At 41.9% G+C, this 20190-nt stretch overlaps 1 protein-coding gene across 1 annotated transcript in view; it reads left to right on the top strand.

The window, feature by feature from the left end:
* Positions 1-20190, top strand: part of ctnnd2b (catenin (cadherin-associated protein), delta 2b) — a 154520-nt gene that overhangs the window by 95799 nt on the left and 38531 nt on the right. The window contains exons 11-13 of the mRNA XM_041948579.1: positions 331-574; positions 3492-3548; positions 17522-17654. Coding sequence (XP_041804513.1) covers positions 331-574; positions 3492-3548; positions 17522-17654 — 434 coding nt within the window. The remainder of the gene's footprint in view (positions 1-330; positions 575-3491; positions 3549-17521; positions 17655-20190) is intronic.

The following is a 20190-nucleotide window of genomic DNA, read 5'->3' as shown; positions in this document are numbered from 1 at the left end:
ACATGAGGTCACCCACCCTGTTTTCTTGTTTGTCATATTAATTTATGTATTTGTGTTTTATTACATAACTTTTTCTTTTGCTTCCTCCCTTTCTGCTTATTTCTCCTGTGCTGTTTTGTTCCATTGGTGCTGGTGGTGTTGGTTTTTTTTTCTCATTTTGTGTGTGTGTGTGTGTGTGTGCATCCTCGTGTTGGCGCTTGTGCTTGTTTGCGATTTCTTCTTCGCCCACTCCCCGCCCCACCTCGGCTACATCAAACCCAGTGGTGAATCAGTTGTACCAAGAGGTCCTCAACTATCTGCTCTGTCCATACGCTCCTCTTCCTGCTTTAGCCCCGCCTTCCCCTGGTGTCGACCCAATCCCCTTGCAGCGAACGGGAAGCCAGAGTGCCACCTCCACTTTTCAAAGAGGCAGCTTCGCCACAGGAGGTGGTGCGGCTGACTACGCCAACCCGTACCGCACTCTGCAGTTCTGCCCATCCACCGAGTCGCCTTACAGCAAGTCGGGTCCAGCCCTCCCCCCTGAGGCAGCCCTGGGCCGGTCTCCGTCAGTGGACAGTATCCAGAAGGACCCAAGGTGAGGAAAAGCAAGACCTTTTTATTTGGAATCAGGTCTGGCTTGTTGATGAAGCCCTTTGTTCTGCTCCCTTTCCACTTTCACTGAACTTACTGAGGGCCAGATTCACCAAATTAAACATAATTATGCAAGAAAGCATAAACAATACCAATAACCTGAAGATAAAAAGCTTTAACAGAGAAAAAGAGTTGATTACAATCCACAAAAGAGTGTCAAAGTTGGAAGTGGAACACAGTGACACCTAACAGTTTGTAGCGCCTCAACAGATAATTGACTGTCGGGATTTGACGGTCCAGCGCAGTAAAAGGCTGGTTGAATCTGGGCTTTAGTATGAGGCACACATCACGCCACATCTTTCACTGTCCTCTCTAGTTTGCCTGGTGTTGGGGCTTGTTCAAACTGCCATATGAATGCCTGCGCACGCCTCTAGGTTCGATTTAAAAGTTTGCTGTCGCTGCGAGGAGCGCCTCGCTGTCAGTGGCTGACTTCCATTCTGTGCAGCAGGTAGACACAGTTCATGTGGAAAGTGCATGAAGTCTGCTTTTAGACCACGAGAGCTCTGTGTACGAGCGTGGACGTGCGAGAATGAGGGAGAGAGGAGTGACAGCGACAGACGGACACACACAGACGCAGCGTAATAGCAGTTTTTACCTTTTTGTGCAAGATACAATAGAGTTTGAAATACTATTCAGCTGTGTCTTGGGTTTTTCTTTCTTAGCCTCTGCTTTTGGTTAATGATTGCACAGGCATACTGTCACATATACTAGAAGCAGCCTAATTAGAGCTGAAGTGCCTCTCTTTGTGACATTTCAGCTCAGGTGTGAGCAGGAGATATATACTTCAGCTCAAATGTAATATTTTTAATGAGGAGGTCACGTGGCGCTGACCTGCTTATTATATGGTAGCATTTGGAAACGCGAGACTTCTGTATCCTTCTGAGTCGTTAGGACGGGTGACTCCTGCTGTTGTTGCCATCGCTCTTTCCTCCACCCATCGTCCAAGTCTTTATTTCTCTTTGCACATTGCACTCACATTGTCTGTTCACTCTTTTGCTCCGGCATCATCGTTGTGTAGCTCCCAGCATCCGCACATCCGCACCGCTACATGTGAAGGACTGACCTGTGATGCATGGCATTTTGCTTTACCTTCACGACATGCACAGTCAATGCCGGTGGCAGCTATCTGAGTAGCTTGTCGTGCACATTGCGTTAAAGGGAGGGTCCCCCATGATTAGAAGAGTAAAGAACACTGAGTTTTCCTGTTTTCTCGCTGCATTGCGGCTGTTCTTGCAGCTCAAAGACGAATTGTCTGAAAAAGCATGACATTATATATTATCTAAAATTTGTGTCAACAAATCCCATAAAGAGACCAAAACCAACAATGAGTCCATCTCTCAACACTTTCCGGCCTCCTTATTGTGTCTGTGGCACCTGCTGGTCCCTACTGACAGTTTTTGTGCATATAAAGTTTAATTAGAAAAGAAAAGGCTCAGTAATCGTGTCAAACAGCTGGGTACTGTAGTTTATAGCAGAGGTTACTCAACACAAGGAAAATGTGCATTTTTGGGGATTATTTTCAGTTTATTAACCATGGTAGTGTTATGGGTATGACAGTGTATGTGGTAATGAAGTGAACTGCAGTGCCCGTGGTCATTATAGTAAAAGAACATGTCACCCAGTGTGACAGTGTGGCTCATTGATTTCTGGAAAATAATAGATGTCCATGGCGCAGATGAAGAAGATATTTCAGGTTTTTGCTAGAGAGGAATTATACAGGAAATAGGATTTTAAATAGGACCAAGTCATTGTTCGATCTGGTTATGGGATTTGTTGACAACAAGGAAAATATCGACTATCACAACCTTCTTTAAACAGGCACACACGTTTTTTTCAGATATTGGCCAGCTGGTCAACTTAGCTGTTAATGCTAACACCACAATCGTTTGCATTACATTATTCCTACTTACCTTATTTAGGCATAATCAAATAATCAAATCAATGAATGTGTGAGTTAGGAAAACTGAACTCTGAAGGATTAAAAACAAAATCATCAGATTTAAAAAAAATATGTAGTATTTAAAAATCATTTGCCACCACTTTATTCATGCAGAGCGGAGTAGTTAAAAATACAGTAGCTCAGCTAAAAGCTAAAAATAAACACATACGTACATATTTTGTATCTTGTTTAAAATTAGCCTACACATAACAGGCTTAGCAGCTTAGCTTGTCATTTACAAGTCCTGCTTCTCTGAGATAAGTCACACGAAAGACGAAAACTGAAATAAACTACACAGGAAGGATTTCGTCATCCGTGTTGGAATTCAACAGCTAAGTTGACGAACAGGCCAATCTCGTAAAAGCTTCAAACAGGGTGACACAGATGAGAGAATAGCGTTGTCTATATAGACAGCATATAGTGTGTACCACTGTTAAATAATAATCTAGGTTTAATAGGGATGTTAAAGTAAGGTCTGTACTGCGCCCTGGATGTAAACTCACAGGTAAACCCTGCTCGTTTCAAACCTACAGTGAAACGGCTCTCTGTCTGATAATTGGCCCCACAATTTAGACCTCAAAAATCCTCCACTATGCAACAGCCATGAGCTAAACACACAGTTTGGTGCATGAGCATGCATAGAACGAGGCGGTGCCCAGTTTGTTTTAACCGTAGGACCCTCTCTTTACCCAACATACCCACCATCTCCCCACCACCTGCTTTAAGTGCATGTCCTTCACCCCGCCCACCTTCTCCACCATTGCCTCATAACCAAATGTTGAGAGAGAAAGACGAGTCTAGTGGCTACGCATTGATTTCTATTTCCTAATCATCACTATTATGACGGTTATTGAATAATTTGTTGCCCGACAGCCAACAAATACCTCTCTCTTGTTTCTCTCTGCCTGTCCCCCCTCGATAGGTACGACCCCGAATTCCTTGTGTGGAATCAAAATCAAGCCGAGCAAAGAATGACAAAGTAATCCAACTATTTATTTATACATATATTCATTCTGTCTATCTATCTTACCTTTGTCTCATTCACTGAATCTTTCCATCTTCTCTATACGACACCGATATCAGATGCAGATGTTAATGTTAATGGCAGCATGACATTTCACGTTTGTATTGTCTCCCATTTAGTGCTTTATTAAACAGGGATCACTTTTATTGTGGCGCTACGTGGATTCTAAATTGGAGACGAGGTCAGAGTACTGGCTTTCAAAAACATTTGCATTTAATTACACTCATTGCATAAAATCAGACCGGCATCCTCTGTGACCTGAACACCAAGAAAAAAGTTGTAATAATGAAAAAGTTAAATAATTTTTACCATAGATGACAAATTTAAGTAGCTAATTACTAATTGCTCATTTGCCATTTGTAGCAATGAGGCTGTGCAAAGCCTCTGTTTTTTTAGACTGTGAATATTGCTCATTCTCTCCTTTGGCTTTCCATCTATCCACTTATCCCTCCATCCATTTATCTGTCTGTTGATTTATTTGCCCTATCATTTGTCTCCATCGTCCGTCTGTCCTGGAGATTTCTGAACATGCTTTGTTGCGGTTCATACGTGTGGCTTGCCCGGTGTTAATTTTGGCATCTGATTGCGAATGTAGTGGTATTGATCTTCTCATCTCAGCCAGAGAGCCAATAAGCGTATTTGCCAAACTGTTGAGTTTTAAGCAAACATCTAAAAGGAGATTAAGGGCAGAGGACCTTAATCCTGCGCTCATTCCAACTGGTGGCAATAAACACTGCCAACTGCAAACAACTTTAACATTACACCCACAGCCTGTATGGGTCTTCTCAGAAATGCAGGGCCGTCCCAGTTGTTTTGTGACTGCTTCTTGTCTAACTTTAGTGGGAGTGTGGATGCATTTAGTCAATGAATTGTTATTATTTTCCATCCAAGACTGTTACATTCACTAACATTACCGGCATACGTAACATAAACTGACAATGCTGGCGGAGAGATAACATAGATAACAATGCTGATAGAAACAAACATTAAAACAAGCCAGAGCTCTTGAAAAAGTCAGCACCACGCAGTCACATGGTTCACGTCGCTCTCCATAGTTCCAAACAAATCTGCGCTGTCAGCCTGACATTTATTTGATGACTTTAGATTAAAATTACAAAATGCATTCAACAAAAATACCCAGGACAGTGTGTAGTCAAAATGTAGCTCCATCAATGTAGCTACATCAATGTATCAATGTAGCTACATCAATCATACAATTCACTTCTATAACATACAATATTCTAAAATGGGCCCTTCTCCATAATAATTACTTTTACTTTTGTACTTTAAGTATAATTTGATTCTAATACGTTTGGTAAAACTTTGAATATAGGACCACATTTCTACGCTGTGGTATTGTTACTTTTATTTAAGTAAAAGACGTGAGTTCTTCTTCTACCACTGATTTCTAGTATGTATGCATTCACACTTTTCTTGTGGTTCTATGGTCATAATTTCTCACATCCTAATCTTAAGACATTCACGGTTCACCCTACATCAATTCATGCCAACAAAACAAGGAACCAATTTCATTCAACAAGACATTTTAACATATAATACATCCAGGGAGAGGGGAGAGGGGTTGTTCCTTGAATGGACAATCTTCAAAGAAACTCATTCGACCTCCCACAGAGAGAGAAAGATGGCAGGAAGAAGGCAAGGAAAGACGTCCAAGTGTTCAGAATAGCCATTATTACTAGTAGCAAGAGAAGGAGATCGGGACACCTCAGTAAACTTACCTGGAGAATCACAGAGTCAGCTGCTTATCCATACAGTGAGAGCAGAAACGTTCAAACTCAACATTTCATAGATTTTTTGGTGAGAATATTCCACTGCTGGAAGCAGATCATGTCATTGGGCCCAGAGGAGAGCAGATCTCGAGTCAAGTCGAGCCTGTCTCTGCTGGAGAGAAGTGGGAGAGGTAAAGACAGATGAAATGCTGTTCAGCTTAATACAGTCAAGGAAATTAATTCACTCTGAAATAGATAATACATTTTCTATCATTGTTTCATTTCACATTCAATGTGCTGACGGATAAAACTAAAAATAACCAAAAAATGGTGTCATTGTGCAAATACGTGTTGACCCAAACCAACCTCATACCTGCAGGGTAGCGCCTAAACCTGAACTTCCCCTTCCTCCAGTGACACTGTGGATATGAGGTGTGTTCCTCACCGTCAAGAATCAAGGGTCAATCACTGGCAGCATTTCAGCTGGTCCCTATGTGACCACTGCTGTAACACCATGCGTACCAGTCTGGTGACAAGCCCGCTAATAATGAATGCATTCTGCATCCCTGCTGAGATTTGCTGTAATTTAGGAGGCATGTTAGCTCAGTGCTTTGAGTGAAATCCTTGACTTAAGCGGCCTCTTTATTAGGTACGCTTGTACAATCTAATGTAATCCAATACACCAGCCATAAATTCTGCTTGCCTGTAACGTTCAGGGTTTTTTATGCTGTCATAGAGGTGTTCATGTAATTCTGCGTTTTGGCATCGAGGTCATAGTTGGTGGTTTATTGAAAGTTGGTTCTAATATTCTGCCCACTCATGCATGTAAATAGGGAGGACAAAAGATTAGAAACATCTCTCAATATAGTGTAGTTCAGTACACCACCCTTGACTCTGACCTCAGTAATAAACATATAATTGAATGTGCACATTTCCAACTTAGTAAAAGCAGAATTCATGTCAGGGCTGTTATACACTTCTTTATCTTGAAATTATGTAAAGGTTACAATTTCAACTCAATAGTAGAATTGTCCTATTTACTGAGAGATATTCTAGTTTCAGGTGTGTATATTTCTTTACACACAAGGGACGGGTGGATTAAAGTTCAAGTGTCCCCTAAGCAGCAGTTTACATGTAAAGTGGTAAATGGACTGTATTTATACAGCACTTTTCTAGTCTGATGACCACTCAAAGCGCTTCTTACCCAAGCCTGCATTCACCCATTCACACACTCTTTCACGCGATGGACACCAGGCACCGGCTCACCTGCACGTTATGAGCTTTAGACGGCGCAGCATCGGGAGCGATTTGGGGTTCAGTTCTTGGACGACAGCTCTGCCTTCAGAGGAAGATGGAATCACCAGTATGCCATCTTTCTCTCAATTGTTTAAATTCTCACAGGTCTAAAAGCCGTGTTTTCTTGGAAATAAAATGAAATTTTTCACTGGTATTAGTCACAGGGAGCCATAAGCCAAACGACTGTTAAAAATATGACTTCAGTTTTGTGCTTATGCACAAGCAGCTGGCCTAAGAGACTGTTCTGAGCGCAAGGGAGAGTGAATATAACTCCAGGCTTTGCTGTTGGTGGGATATAGTACTTGAACTCCACTTGTAGAACATACAACGTTGTCTATAAGTCTATAAGCATATATACAGGTACCAGTTTATGAGGCACACTGAGCTAAAACTAATACAGTCCTGTAATAAATGGTTTAGAGGTGTCGACTCAGCTCTATGATTCTGATCGTTTGTAACTGGCCTCCGAGGTCGTCATCATCCGTGAAGTAATTAGCTATCTGCACTTCTGCTTTCTTTTCACTGTAATCATCTCATTATGCTGCTGATCTGATCACCTGTCACTGATGCGCTGTGTAACAAAAGGTGTGTTTAATGACTGAGTTGTACTCAGTTGTCTGTACTGAACAACTCTAACAAACAAAGATAAACTTTGTATGTCAACAGTTGGCAACAACTGCAGTTAATATGAGGTAAATGTCAGCCTGACATTTGGTCCTGGTAGCTGGTGAAGTGTTGCTCAATTAGACTCTCGCTAGCTATTATTTTACAATAACCATTAACTAAATCTGGCAAAATAACACAACACTACTGACTAGATTCATGAGAAGTCACTAATGTGGTAAAATGCCAAATGCAGTGATTTCATCAACTCTCTTATGGAGCAGTGCTGAAATAAGCTAACAATACCGGCAGAGGCATAACATTAGATGTGTGTTTAATGACTGCTGGCTTTAGGTTAATTTCATTTACTTTAGCCTGGCTCGTAGCCGGGAACCAGCTTTTCACAGTCTGGACCACCTCTGCTGTGAAGAAATACTGAAAGAAGCTGTAGTAATGTTAATGTTGCATGAACAGGGACTTTATATTTCTCTTCTGCAGCAGCGAACACAATACACGGCCTTTCAGTAACTATTACGCTGCAACCTGAGCTTATCTAGATGCAGACTGTAATGGCTGACTAAAGGAACTTAATAAGCTCTAATAGCACTTCTCCGTGGCTGTAGCAACATGCGCGTTCCTCTCTCACACAGCGGGAGAGACCCAACAAACCCGCCAGACTACGTCACATACGCAGGCTATCCACAAGGTCACCCTCCTTAAAGGGGAGGCTCGCCCACACAGGTGCAGTGAGGCTATGGGTGTTGAAAATAACAATACTATCCAGGATCATTTTAAAGTGTGTTTTTACTGATAGAGGCAGCGAGGAGGATCCTGTTTTACCAGTCAGAAACTACAATGTGTGATTTTCTGGTGCGCATGCAGGTCTGGCTTTGACATTATCATTTTATTATTATTAAACCTGTCACATGTTTTGTCATAGTTTCTGTTACCAAAGGTTAGTTTTTGTTCTAATATCTCTGATGAAATGGAGCAGTGGATAAAGACTTTATACTGAGATAGAAATACATAATAATAAATAAAATAAACAAAATCATTTCTTGTGTGCTGTCTGCATCGGCGCTGTGAATGTGTGAGGTCATTTCCACCATTTGCAGATGGCTCTCTAATGATACCTTATCCCGTCAAAGCCTCAAACAAACATCATTTAGCTGATTTGTCACACACTGGCACAATCTGGCAAATGAAGGCACGTTACTGTGGAGACAACCTCTCGTGTACTCCAACGCGTTTCCTCCTTCAGGCTGCCGGTAATTTATGGAAACGTTCCCGCTAACACAAAGACAGATTTGTGCTAGACAGGATCTGACCCGATCATAAAAGTGCCTCATTTTATTTCATGCTCATAAGCACAGTGTGAATCTCTGATCCATATTCAGTCACAGGGTTGAGATGGACTCTGTGTGTGTGTGTGTGTGTGTTTCTCAGCTCTGCCTGACATCTCCTGACCTTTCGTTCATCTCTTCCAGCCTCAGTGGGCCAGTCAGTCAGCCATCACACGCTCAAAGACACACACATATATACATGCACGCACACACACGCACACATTTTCTGTCCAACACAAATACACACACACTTTTCTTTTTCTTTGTTTAATTATCTATTTGCCTCAGTCTTTCTCCCTCTGTTGTTTTCCTTCCTTCTCTCACCTTTTGCAGCCGTTGACATCAAGGTTCACCTCCAGACACACTGTTCATTCAGATATCGCTGGTTTTATGTATGCTGACTGGGTTTGCAGTTCACTTGTATATTCATGCGTTTGAAAATGTGGCGCTGAAATGCTTGTTCATCTCATGCATCTCGTACATTGCTCTAACTTTTCACACACTGCAGCAGTGACCTGTGTAACCCGCGCTGCCAATCCACAAACGCAAATCAGTATTTCGCTGGTGCTTGTCCAGTCTAATTTAAAAGTTTCCTATGAAAAGGAAAGTATAAACTACCGGGTAGAAGTTTAGAGTAGAAACAAGAGTTTCAGTGCTAATCCTTAAACAGGACGATGATCATATCACACAGTAGCTCAGGCAGCAGCAGCTGCAGTGCTCTAGAACTGGTTTGAAGTGAACTCTGGACTGCAAACAGGATAAAGGTTTGCATACTGAATGTTCATATCATTTTTTCCTTACCACTTCTGATCCTCCACATCCCTCATTTTAACATGTAAGATGACACACAGCCAGCTCCAGTTCGCTTATATACAACTGTAATCATTTTTTTCCGCAATATAAGGATTTTTTATGACAAAATATGACTTTATCCTCAAACTTTTGGTTTTGGTTGGTTTGGTGTTGCATTATCATTTGTGTACTAAGCAGTGGAATTAGGCTTTAGGCTGCCACATACAAATATCACTATATCACAGCAGTCCGTGCACTAATACAGAAAATGCCTGTGATGTAAGTGATCCCATCAGAGGACTGTTGTGGGGTCTGGAGAGAGAGAGACAAAGGAGAGATGTTAAAGAAAACAGAGAGAGCTCATGAACATCATTGCAAGGACAATTACATGGACTGTTGAGTTTAACCAGTGTTGTCCATCATTAATCAGTTACTGTGCTAATTACTGTATCCATCAACTGACCATATTGCAGACAGATCTCTGGTGGTCTGTTGCTGCTGGCCTGAGATCAGCTTGTTCCATAACACTAACAAATGGATCAGTTTGTTTTGTGATGCTAACCAGCACAACGGCGGGCTCTTTCCCATCGTATGCTGCTCCATTCTCGCTTGCTATAAATACGCCGTAATGTGTTGTTGTTAATCAGCCACCTGAAGTTATCAGATGTCCTGCTGAAGAGTGGATGCAGTGAGTCAGCACTCTTGTCGATTTATTTTTAACTTCCTTTATACCTGCTCCTCTCTTCTTCTTCATCTGTCAGTCTGCTCTGCAGGTTTACCCTACCTGTCTGTCCGCGTTTCTGTCTGTCTGTCGAGGAATGAGTCATCACACACGTCTCCATTTCCCCCCCTGAGAGTACTCAGTGGTGGCACACACACACACACACACACAAACATACCCGACACAAATAGCATAGTTCGGTCTCTGGTTTCAAATCGCTCTATTCCCCAAAAACCCTGACTCACAGGAAATCCTTTCAGCCTGATATAGCGGTGAGCATCATCTGCCTGCAGCCCTCACATTACAGCTCCTCGCCCTTCTGTCTGAAAGCATCATTCATAGATAGTTTATTTATTTACCCGGTTTAATTGTTGGTTTGCCTGCATCCCATATTGTGGTGTAAATGTTTTTGGCTGTGGGTGACGCGAAACACACACACATGCACACACGCACACACACCTAGACAAGTGTGGTGACGCGAGATAGCCCACCTGGTTGGTCAGGAACAAAGGGTGGATTGACAGTTTGTCACCACTTTGTCCCGGTCCACTGAGTCGCCAAATGAAACATTAGGCTCCGCTGGGGGGGGGAGACACACACTGATGTGCACACTTACATATGTGCACATTTTTGTGAGAGGAAATATGTGAGTTAATATCTTTCTCACATGAAATTATTCTGTTCTTGTGTGTCATTTTGAAATGCTCGTCCTCTCCTTGACTGTGTTTCCCTCCTGGTTCGCGTTCAGACTGGAGCCATCTGCAGGACGAAAGGTTAAAGGGATGAGGTTGCAGTCAAACAAACTGGCTTATTTATAGGACGCATAAAAGTGGCAGAAAAAGGAATAGTAGAGGGAGAAACTGGAGGGGAAAAAAAAAACAGTGACATTTGGATCAGCAATTTGCTTCAAGTGCCTTGAAGTGAAAATATCTGCAACTGGGGTGAGATAATTAAACTGCCTCATTCTGCTTTGTTTCATGAAACCAGTTAAAACAGCACTGGATCTTATCATATTTTTAGCATTTGTGATGTTCTGATTGACGTGTTTTTGCAATCCAAAGGGAACATTTGCATACTCTAAGAGTAACCTAAGCTTCAAAATAAGTTAATACTCATTATTTCACCATGAAAATTACACAAAGTGGCTGTTGCAACTCACTGCGAGACCACGTGATTGAATGAGCGTGATTTCCGCTGGGGATGGAAGGAACATGTCCTCCTCACTTTTAAAAACTTTTTAAAACCCCTTCAGCTGCCAAAACACAGACAAAAGAAGCTTTCACTTGATAAAGATCAGCAGTGAGGGCTCAGGGGCCTTTTTTTATGCTCTCAGGCTCAATACAAGTAACCTTCTGACTGGAAAAAACACTCAGATTGATATTTTTGTGGTTAGGGATGTAAACAAGCTTTATCTCAATCTTACTTGTCAATCAATGAAACTAAATGTAATATGCATTAATAATACAGAAATTAGCCTATATTCTTAATTCTTTTATTCAACTTGTGTGTGGAAGAACTATTTACTTATAATGTGTTATCTGCTGCTCGAGCTAACAGGCTGGTTATGTCACCTGTGAGGTTTTAGGGATGTGTGGAAGGTAAATATACTGTACCTACATGAAGAATTAACTCAAAATGGACCCACCCTTTAAAGTTGAACAACTTTCAGAAGTATTCACTCACACACTTGCGATGTGTCATTTCAAGCGGGATACTTCTGGTTTCCAGCACAGCAAATGCACTGCATATTCTTTTCTTAACTCCGACACTAAAGCAGTGCAAACATTCCCCGAGTGAACACTTTTGCCCGAAGTTCACAGATGGCTCAGTAGTATTTGCTCATCCTGCTGTGATGTTGTCACACAGTGTTTGGGACTGGGAGCACCATATCCTCCTGTGTTCCCTTTGCTCCGGAACGAGAGGCACACACACGCGCACGCACGCGCAGGCACGCACACACACACACACACACACACACTGAAAGCGAGAGAGAGAGAGAGAGAGATGCTGAGTGAAAAGTAGTACAGCTCCAGGCTAGAGTTAGTGAATGAATGAACCATTATAGTACAGCTTTCTGGGGCAGAACACACTCAGGAGAGACGACAGACAGTCTCTTCATTTTATTTCGATTCATTGCGACAGCACTGTAGGTAAATTCTTTAGTCTTAGTCTGCTTTAAGATTTCATTTTGTTTGAGGGATTTATCGCAGAGCAGCAACATACTGTATTACACAACGTGTCAGCTCATTGTTCAGCTTATCTCAGTGTGCTGTCCAGTATTTTAGTCTGTGTGTGCATGTGAAGTTCTGCATCAAATCCATTTTGAATATGTACATTTGTTTTCTGTGTGTGCGTGCGTGTGTATGTGTATGTGTGTGTGTGTGCGCCTGCGGAGCTTCACAGCCAGAGGCCTCGGGTTGAGTTTGATCCGCTGTGATGTGCCACTGTCTCTCCAGGGCCACGACTATTCTAGGCTTTGGTTCAGTCATGGTATGTGTGTGTGTGTGTGTGCGTGTGTGTGTGTGTGTGTGAGTGTGCACGCGTGCATGTGTGTATTCTCCTCTTTTTTTGCATGTTTGTGTTTGTTTCTCACCTACTCATGGCTCCTGCCGTCTCCAAACGTGTGTGCATGGAGATGTTTTTGCTTGTTCTGGTGTTCTGAAGCATACTGTGTGTTGTTTGTGAGTGTGTGTGGGCGTGTCACGTACTCTCTGCCTGCAGGCTGACAACAAATAGGCCATGTCCCTTCATTCATTCAAGTGTTAACTGTCCATTCTATTATATGCATAAAGTACCACTTGTATCTGTGTTTATGTGTTCTGGTGTGTGCAGGGTTTTTTTGTGTGCGTCTCTAGTTCCGTGTGCGTGGTCAAACATGTGACAGACATTTTGTAGGAAAAGACGAAGGGATGGAAGAAGGGAGAGTGTTTTTCTAATAATTATTGTAGAGTGCTGCCAAATGTGCCACTTTGGCCTTCAAGTAGTGTTTAGTTTTTGGCCACAGGTGTGCAGGTAACATTACTGTGTGCTGTTTTGATGAGTAATGGACCTGAAAAACACTTTTGAAACCTCATTTCACCACTTCAGTAGCTGCGCCTTTCAAGACAAAGGATGGAGAAGCAGTTCAAAAAACGGACGGACTTCTCATATGAAAGCTGCCTGTCAGCTTTTGAACGTGTCTTCTTATGGCTAAAACTGGAGCATTTGCAGAGTGTATGAGTTGAGGGGAGAAGCCTGATTATTTAGTATCCAGAGAGATCTTTACTGCACTGTGACGTGGTAGGTGAACATAACTCAGCTAGCTGGCTCAAGTCCCATAGTTCACCCTTAAAGTTAATTTATTGAACTGATGATTATAATGCTACTCTCAGCTGGTTTTCCAGGTTCAGGTCAGCCAGTCTTGAGCAGAACTGTTCTGAAAAGAGCTGCTCACAGTAGCAGGTTGTTGCTTTGCAGCTCAATGATTTCATGTTGTTGGTTGTCAGACACATCAGCAGGTTTCACCTTTAAAATGTGTTCAGTTCCTCTTGTTTCCTTTTCATGTCCTGAAACCTCTCAGCAAATGTCTGAAGGAGTTTTCACACTCAGCTGCATATTCAGATGTCACAGCAGCTTTTGTACTTGCAGAGCAGGAAAGTGCTCAGTGTTCAGGTTCATCTCTGAGGGGTTCTTGGTAATGTCCACCATGAAGGCCAAATCACACAGACACTTGCTGTCAATGTGTTTCCACATCAGGTTTTCCTTCATCTCTATGAATTATTCCAGGCAAACACACACTTTAGAACAGTTTCACTTTGTCTGGTTCTAGCAGCTCCACAGCAGCAACAAGGCTCTCCTGAATGAGGTTTCAGCTTGTTAGCTATCAGCTCGCTCACCACTAGAGTCGCCTGCAGAACACGGTCTCTGTCAGAATGTGTCTGTGAAAGCTGCTTGTTGGCCACGCAAACTCCACCAAAGAGCTTTAACTTTATCCAGGCGCATTTGTCCTTGCAGCTCATCGAGTTAAGCATCTAATGATCTGAGATTAGCCTTCTGCTTCACTGCTAATGCATCCCCACAGACTAACGTACTTAAAAAAAAAAGAAATGTCAATTTTTCTCAGACAGTGTGACACCACACATCTACTTATGTTTTGTTGACAGCCGGCATGATGCATTGACATTATTTCAACTGCAATGCCTGTGTTGTGTTCAGCAGCAAATCAGAAAAAAGGTGTTACTTTGCTATTGTATCTTGTTTTCTTTTTGCGTAAAAAGTCGTTGCTTGTTTGCATTTTGCTTTAGAAGTCATCGCCTCTATTAAAGCCTCAGCTGTCTGGTGACTCTCAGAACACAGATTTCATTGGAAGACTCTATTTTTAAAAAAAAAACAATTTTATATTGTTAGTGACACTTGCCATGATTCAGCAGAACAGACACTGCTTTTATCAGTGTCTGTTCTGCTATGTCAGACTGTCTGGTTTTGTCCACACACTCACAGATCACATTTAGTATGATTGATAGCTACCAATAATTTTAATCACTGATTAATCTGACATTTATTTTCATGATTAATCGATTCATTGTTTCATCTATAAAATGTTGGCTTTTTTTAAAATTAAAATGCTCATCAAAATTTTCCAGAGCCCAAAGTGGCGTCTTCAGATTGCTTCTTTTGAACCAGAACCAGAACTCTCATTTACCATCATAAGTGATAGAGAAAAGCAATAAATTCTTGGATTTAAGAAGCTGTGGCCAGTAAATGCTTAACATTATTCCTTGAAAATGACTAATTGATTATTAGAAATAGTTTAGGGATAAATCTTTGCAGCTCTGGTGCATCTAAGTATGTTATCTACTATATTGTGCATTATTTGCTGTGCAAAATCCAGTTGTGGAAGAAGCATTCAAATCCTTTACATCAACAGCAGTAACAATACCACAATGTAAAAAATACTCTATTACATGTAAATGTAAGTGTTATCAGAAAAAATACTCTCAAAAGTATCAAACGTACCCATTATGCAGAATAACCTCAGTCAGTGTATTTTATATACTTTTGAATAGTTTGAGAACACTGTACTGTATTTCATAAGATGATCATACTGCATGTTCTGTAAGTAGCCAGTAGCTATAGCTGTCAAATCATTGCAAATAAAAAGTCTTGCTCTGAAATCTATTTCAGTGTAACTATAAAGAAGTACAAATAAAAGTATAACAACTTAAAGTACAAATACTTGAATAAGTGGTGAAATCGCTTGTTGCGCTTCTCTCACACTTCCTCCAGTAGCCTTTTATTTAGTTAATATGGTTACATGTTGAACAGATTAATCTGTTTAACCATTTCAGTTTACCAAATGATTACATAAGTGGCTGAATCTGTCTGATTAGTGAAGCCATCTGGTTTACTTGTTATTAAAGAAGCTGCATGTCTGCAGGCGTTGTTATCTCCGCTATCCCACTTACTAATTACAATTTAAAAAAACATATTTACACACACACACACACACACACACACATTTGACAGCTCACTCAGCCACTACGTTAGATGTCTTATCAGCCAATTAACCCACAAGGTGACCAAAACAAGGTTATGTCATCTTTGATCATAGTTATTGAAGCACGCGCTACTGTGTGCGCATAACAATACGTATGTTAGCGTCGGGGCCGTGCATGTGCGTTCTGTAGGAATGTGCCCGGAGTACATTGAAGACAAGAGAGCAAAAAAGAGAGAGCAAAAAATAAAAAGAGAAAATTGTTGAAGAGAGGGAGTATTTCAAAGAGAGAGAGAAAAAAATAACCTTTGAAATAATTCTGTCTTGCTTCTCTCTCCAGTTTCCCCATTTTTCAAACACTGAGTTTATCCCATTTGCCCATTATGAAACTTAGAGACAAAAGCTTTCTAATCCTGGCTCTTCTGCACTGCCTTTGATGGCTGGGTGTGTATGCAATTCACTGAGTACATACGTGTGTGTGTGTGTGTGTGTGTGTGTGTGACTACTATATTTGTACGCTGGATTGTGCTCTTGTGCGTGCTTGTGTGCTTGGCATTAGCTATTGCTGCTCTGAGCTGCATACTGAGTTATCCTACGGCACGCAGTGGTGTGTATGTGTGTTTGCGTCAGTGCAAACCTGCGAGTGTTTGTGTGTGTGCATGTGTTTACGTTAGATTAGACTGAACTGAAAATTATCTCCATGGGGACGTCGGGCTGTTGCTGCATCAAGAATAAGATACATCAAAGAGAAACGGGTTCTACATAAGAGCAGAGCAAACAGGGCCTCTGTATGCAGCCTGAACTGCTCACAACTGTCAGAACAACTGGAATCAAAATGTGCAAAAGTGTCAATTTAAAGGCAGAAACTGCATCTTGAGTTTCAAAAGTAGAAAAATTAATATCCAGGAAGTATCATCTCCTTCCCCTCAGGTCTACAATGCTAAATCACATATGGGAATAAAACTTTCCTCTGAACAAAAGGAAAAAAACAAAACAAAACAAAACAGATCCAGTCCCAGTTTTAGATGGTCCCTGGAAACCATCACTGTCAAGGAAACGTGATATTTGCTTGCTGTTGGCTACAGATAAGCCCCGCCTCTCCGTCATCCCTCCCTCTGATCCCTCGCCGTGACTTCACTCTCTCACGTCACATCTTCCTCACGTTAATCATCCGTGCTTCTTCTTTCACACACGCCCCTCACACACATGGGCTTCCTGACTTTAGTGTGTTTCTGTGTGTGTGCGCGTGCGTGCCTACGCCTGTAGCATGCCTGTCGGCAGAAGCGCTGGTGGACCCTGGTTCCATACTAAAAGCAATGCAGCTGGGGCGGTCAAAGGAAAGGATTCATCACTGCAGGAGGAAGCTCTTATAGAGTATCCAAGATGGCTGCTGTTGTTAATCTAAGCTGATTGGTGAACATAAAGGAACGTTTTGATTCCTTTTTTTTGCTTTCTCTTCAAGAAATGCCTTTAAATTGATGTTTGGCATTGAGACCAACTCATTTTCCCCATGTTTTACATTGTATAGTTAAGCACTGATTAAGCATTATAATGAAGAACTGTGTGGTGATGCAGTAAGGGCCAGTGTGTGAACAAATCCACCACAGTCAGTCTGACAGATTGTAATAACGGTACAGTAATGGTTTCGTGTTCGTGATAAAATGTTGTCACCCCAAATGAACGGTTCTTTTATTCAGTGAATCTGAGTGTGAAATTGAAAATAATTTAAACAGAGCATAAACGTACAAATTGGTGTATTTAGCGTGTCTTTATTTCTTTTGATTCATCTCCAACCTTCATTTCTGCCTCTGTCTTTCTTCTTCTCTGCGAGCAATTTAAATCAGGGTTACAGTAGAGAGACAAGCTGCCTAGTAACAGGTTCAGCCACACACACACACACACACACACATATCTCTATCCCTGCACACACCAAAACATGCTGTTTTTTCTTCGTGTGTGTGTCTCTGTAGGGAGTTTGGCTGGAGGGATCCAGAGCTGCCAGAGGTGATCCAGATGCTGCAGCATCAGTTCCCTTCGGTCCAGTCCAACGCTGCTGCCTACCTCCAGCACCTCTGCTTCGGAGACAACAAGATCAAATCTGAGGTATTGATCTCTGCAGGGAGAGAGAGGGCTCACCGACGCCGAGGATAGAATTCAAAAACTCGGCTTGAAGGGGCCCTTACAGACACACACCCACACACATGCATGCTTTGGCTCTTTTCAGTTCGAGTAGGTGACTTCCACTAAAGAGGGAGTTTAAAACACAAAACAACGCACTTCTCCACTGTTTCCTCTGGCATGCAGATCGGAATGCAGGCACTGTAGTATTTGATTTTTCTGATGAAGTTTTGAGAGTACCGATGAGCATTGTTTCTGGAGAGCAACGCGGCTGCCGAGTTTTTCAAGTGGGATTGTTCAGCGCTAACAAGTACCACGAGCGGCATTCCAGGGGACAAAGAGTGAGTGGGTGGGTGTGTGCTCGCCTCAAAATGTTGACGGTCAAGCAACCGACCATTGGCGAAATAACACAGCAACATTTCCTCAGTGCTTTCTCTGTTTGTTTTGTTCTTTAGCCCACCTTTAATAGTCCAACAGAATAGCGGAACATTCTAGGAAGCACACTTATTTGCTTTTTTGTCTTTTCAGATGAGAGGATCGATGCAAATGTTATGTCCGTACAGAAAATCTGGAGCTACAGCCAGCAGTCTGTTAGCTTAGCTTAGCATACAGAGTGGAAGCAAAGGGAAACAGCTAGCCTGGCTGAAGACAAAAAAAGCCCACCCACCAGCTCACTTATCAGGATGTTAGATCTTGCGCACTGATGGACTGATGCAAGCATGCAGCAGGTCTTACTCTTTATTTATTCGGTAATATAAATCCAGCAAGGTGTTACATTACATGAATGGCAAAAATATGTTTGTTTAAAAAACGATGGTTAAACTAATCCAGCATTTGGTAGAGATAAGGAAAGGCTCACTCTGAATGCACTGAAACGTCTTCATGTCGGCCAAGCGACAAATAAATGATGAGGCAGGTTAAAAATGTGACCACTTTCAACTTGTTTTATTGTAATCCAGCTGTGATCCAGCAAAAGTGAGGAGTGACATCTAACAAACAGAACTGCAAGGAACAGTGCACTGCAATACATGGAGGTGCTATTAGGTGTGTGTGTGTGTGTGTGTGTGTGTGTGTGTGTGTGTGTGTGCATGTCACATCGCCCCGAGAAGTTAAAGACTTGACACCAGTCTTTATTGAGGGGAAACTCTGTCCCACGTGTGCTGTCTGGGCTCCACCAAACTCCGTATTAGACAGCATTAACTCCTCATCATGCACACAGAACCCAACGCTGGATCTAGTCCTGTTCCTGCAGTCTGTCCCCCCCGTCCTTTCGAGCCGTCATCACTCAGCGTCTCGGAGAAAACAGTTCAGTCTGCCTCTTCAATGTCAACTCAATTCAGCTCAATTGGACTTTATTAATCCCATGGAGACGATGGATTTGAGGGCAAACAAAGTTCCTCAAACAGCAATCAGCCGACAGGCATTAAAAATGGAGTGAGAGAGAGAAAGACAGATGACTGATGTTGAAATTGTGCTGAAGAATGAAGCATGGTAGTATTTAGAGCCGGGCTGCCAAAACTACAACCCACAGGCCAAATTGTTTTTTGCCCTTGAGTGAGATGCCTGAGTGGTGAAATAATGGAGTGGATGCTGAGGGATACGTACGGCCTGCTGCCTGTTCAGCCTCCCAGAACCAGACACATCACACAGATGTGGTCTTTTATGCTTGATTTGTGCTCTTAGTTGTTCTATCCCTGCTTCTGTGTCACTAAGGCCAGACAAGACTGAAAAGAATTACACCAATTTTTGATTATCAATATGTGGTTTTAAGAAATCCCTACAAAATGATGACAAGTCCAGTTTTTCTCTATCACAAATCATTATCGAGTGAATTCTTTTAGGGTTTTTTTTTCCGAAATTAGAAGTCGACCCCTTGGACTGTCGGACCTTGTGATGAGCATTTGTTATTTTTTCCAACATTTTACAGATAAAGAATACTTGGATTAATCCAGAACATTTGGATGTGATGATTTCATTAAATTTGGACATAACCCAGTAATTACAAGGCCTGTTACTTGAAGATCTACCGTCCACTTTAACATGTAATTCCTGAATAATCACTTTCCAGTGAGATATTGTCATCCAAAGTGAATCAGCTGTAATAAGCTTCATGCTGAAGTACCTTTGTCTGGAGCACAAAAGACACAATGTATAAGCACAACTGCCTCATCCCTGTGCAGTCTCCTTCACTAAATTGTCTTTTGTTTTTATCGAAGGCAGGCGGTCTGCCCTACATTCCCTCTTTGTCTAGACGCAGAGAAGCAGGGAGGGCTGCAGACGCAGAGAGGGGTGATGGGACAGGAAGTGCTGTGGCTGCCGTTTAAATAAATCTGCACCCTGTTTATTATGTTGAAAAAGTAGAAATTAATATTTACATGATGGCGTGAGATTTTCTCCAACCGCAGCTTCAAGCATGATAAAAAAAAAAGTTTCCTCTGAATATCTCCTCTTCACGTATTCTAAACTGCTCACAGACATGAACAGGCACAAACGCGTGGAAACACTTCTAGTATTCGTGATT

This window comes from Chelmon rostratus, chromosome 12 (assembly GCF_017976325.1).
Source record: "Chelmon rostratus isolate fCheRos1 chromosome 12, fCheRos1.pri, whole genome shotgun sequence".
NCBI classification, from domain to species: domain Eukaryota; kingdom Metazoa; phylum Chordata; class Actinopteri; order Chaetodontiformes; family Chaetodontidae; genus Chelmon; species Chelmon rostratus.
Note: the sequence above shows the minus strand (reverse complement) of the source record. Positions and strands in the feature narration are given on the sequence as shown.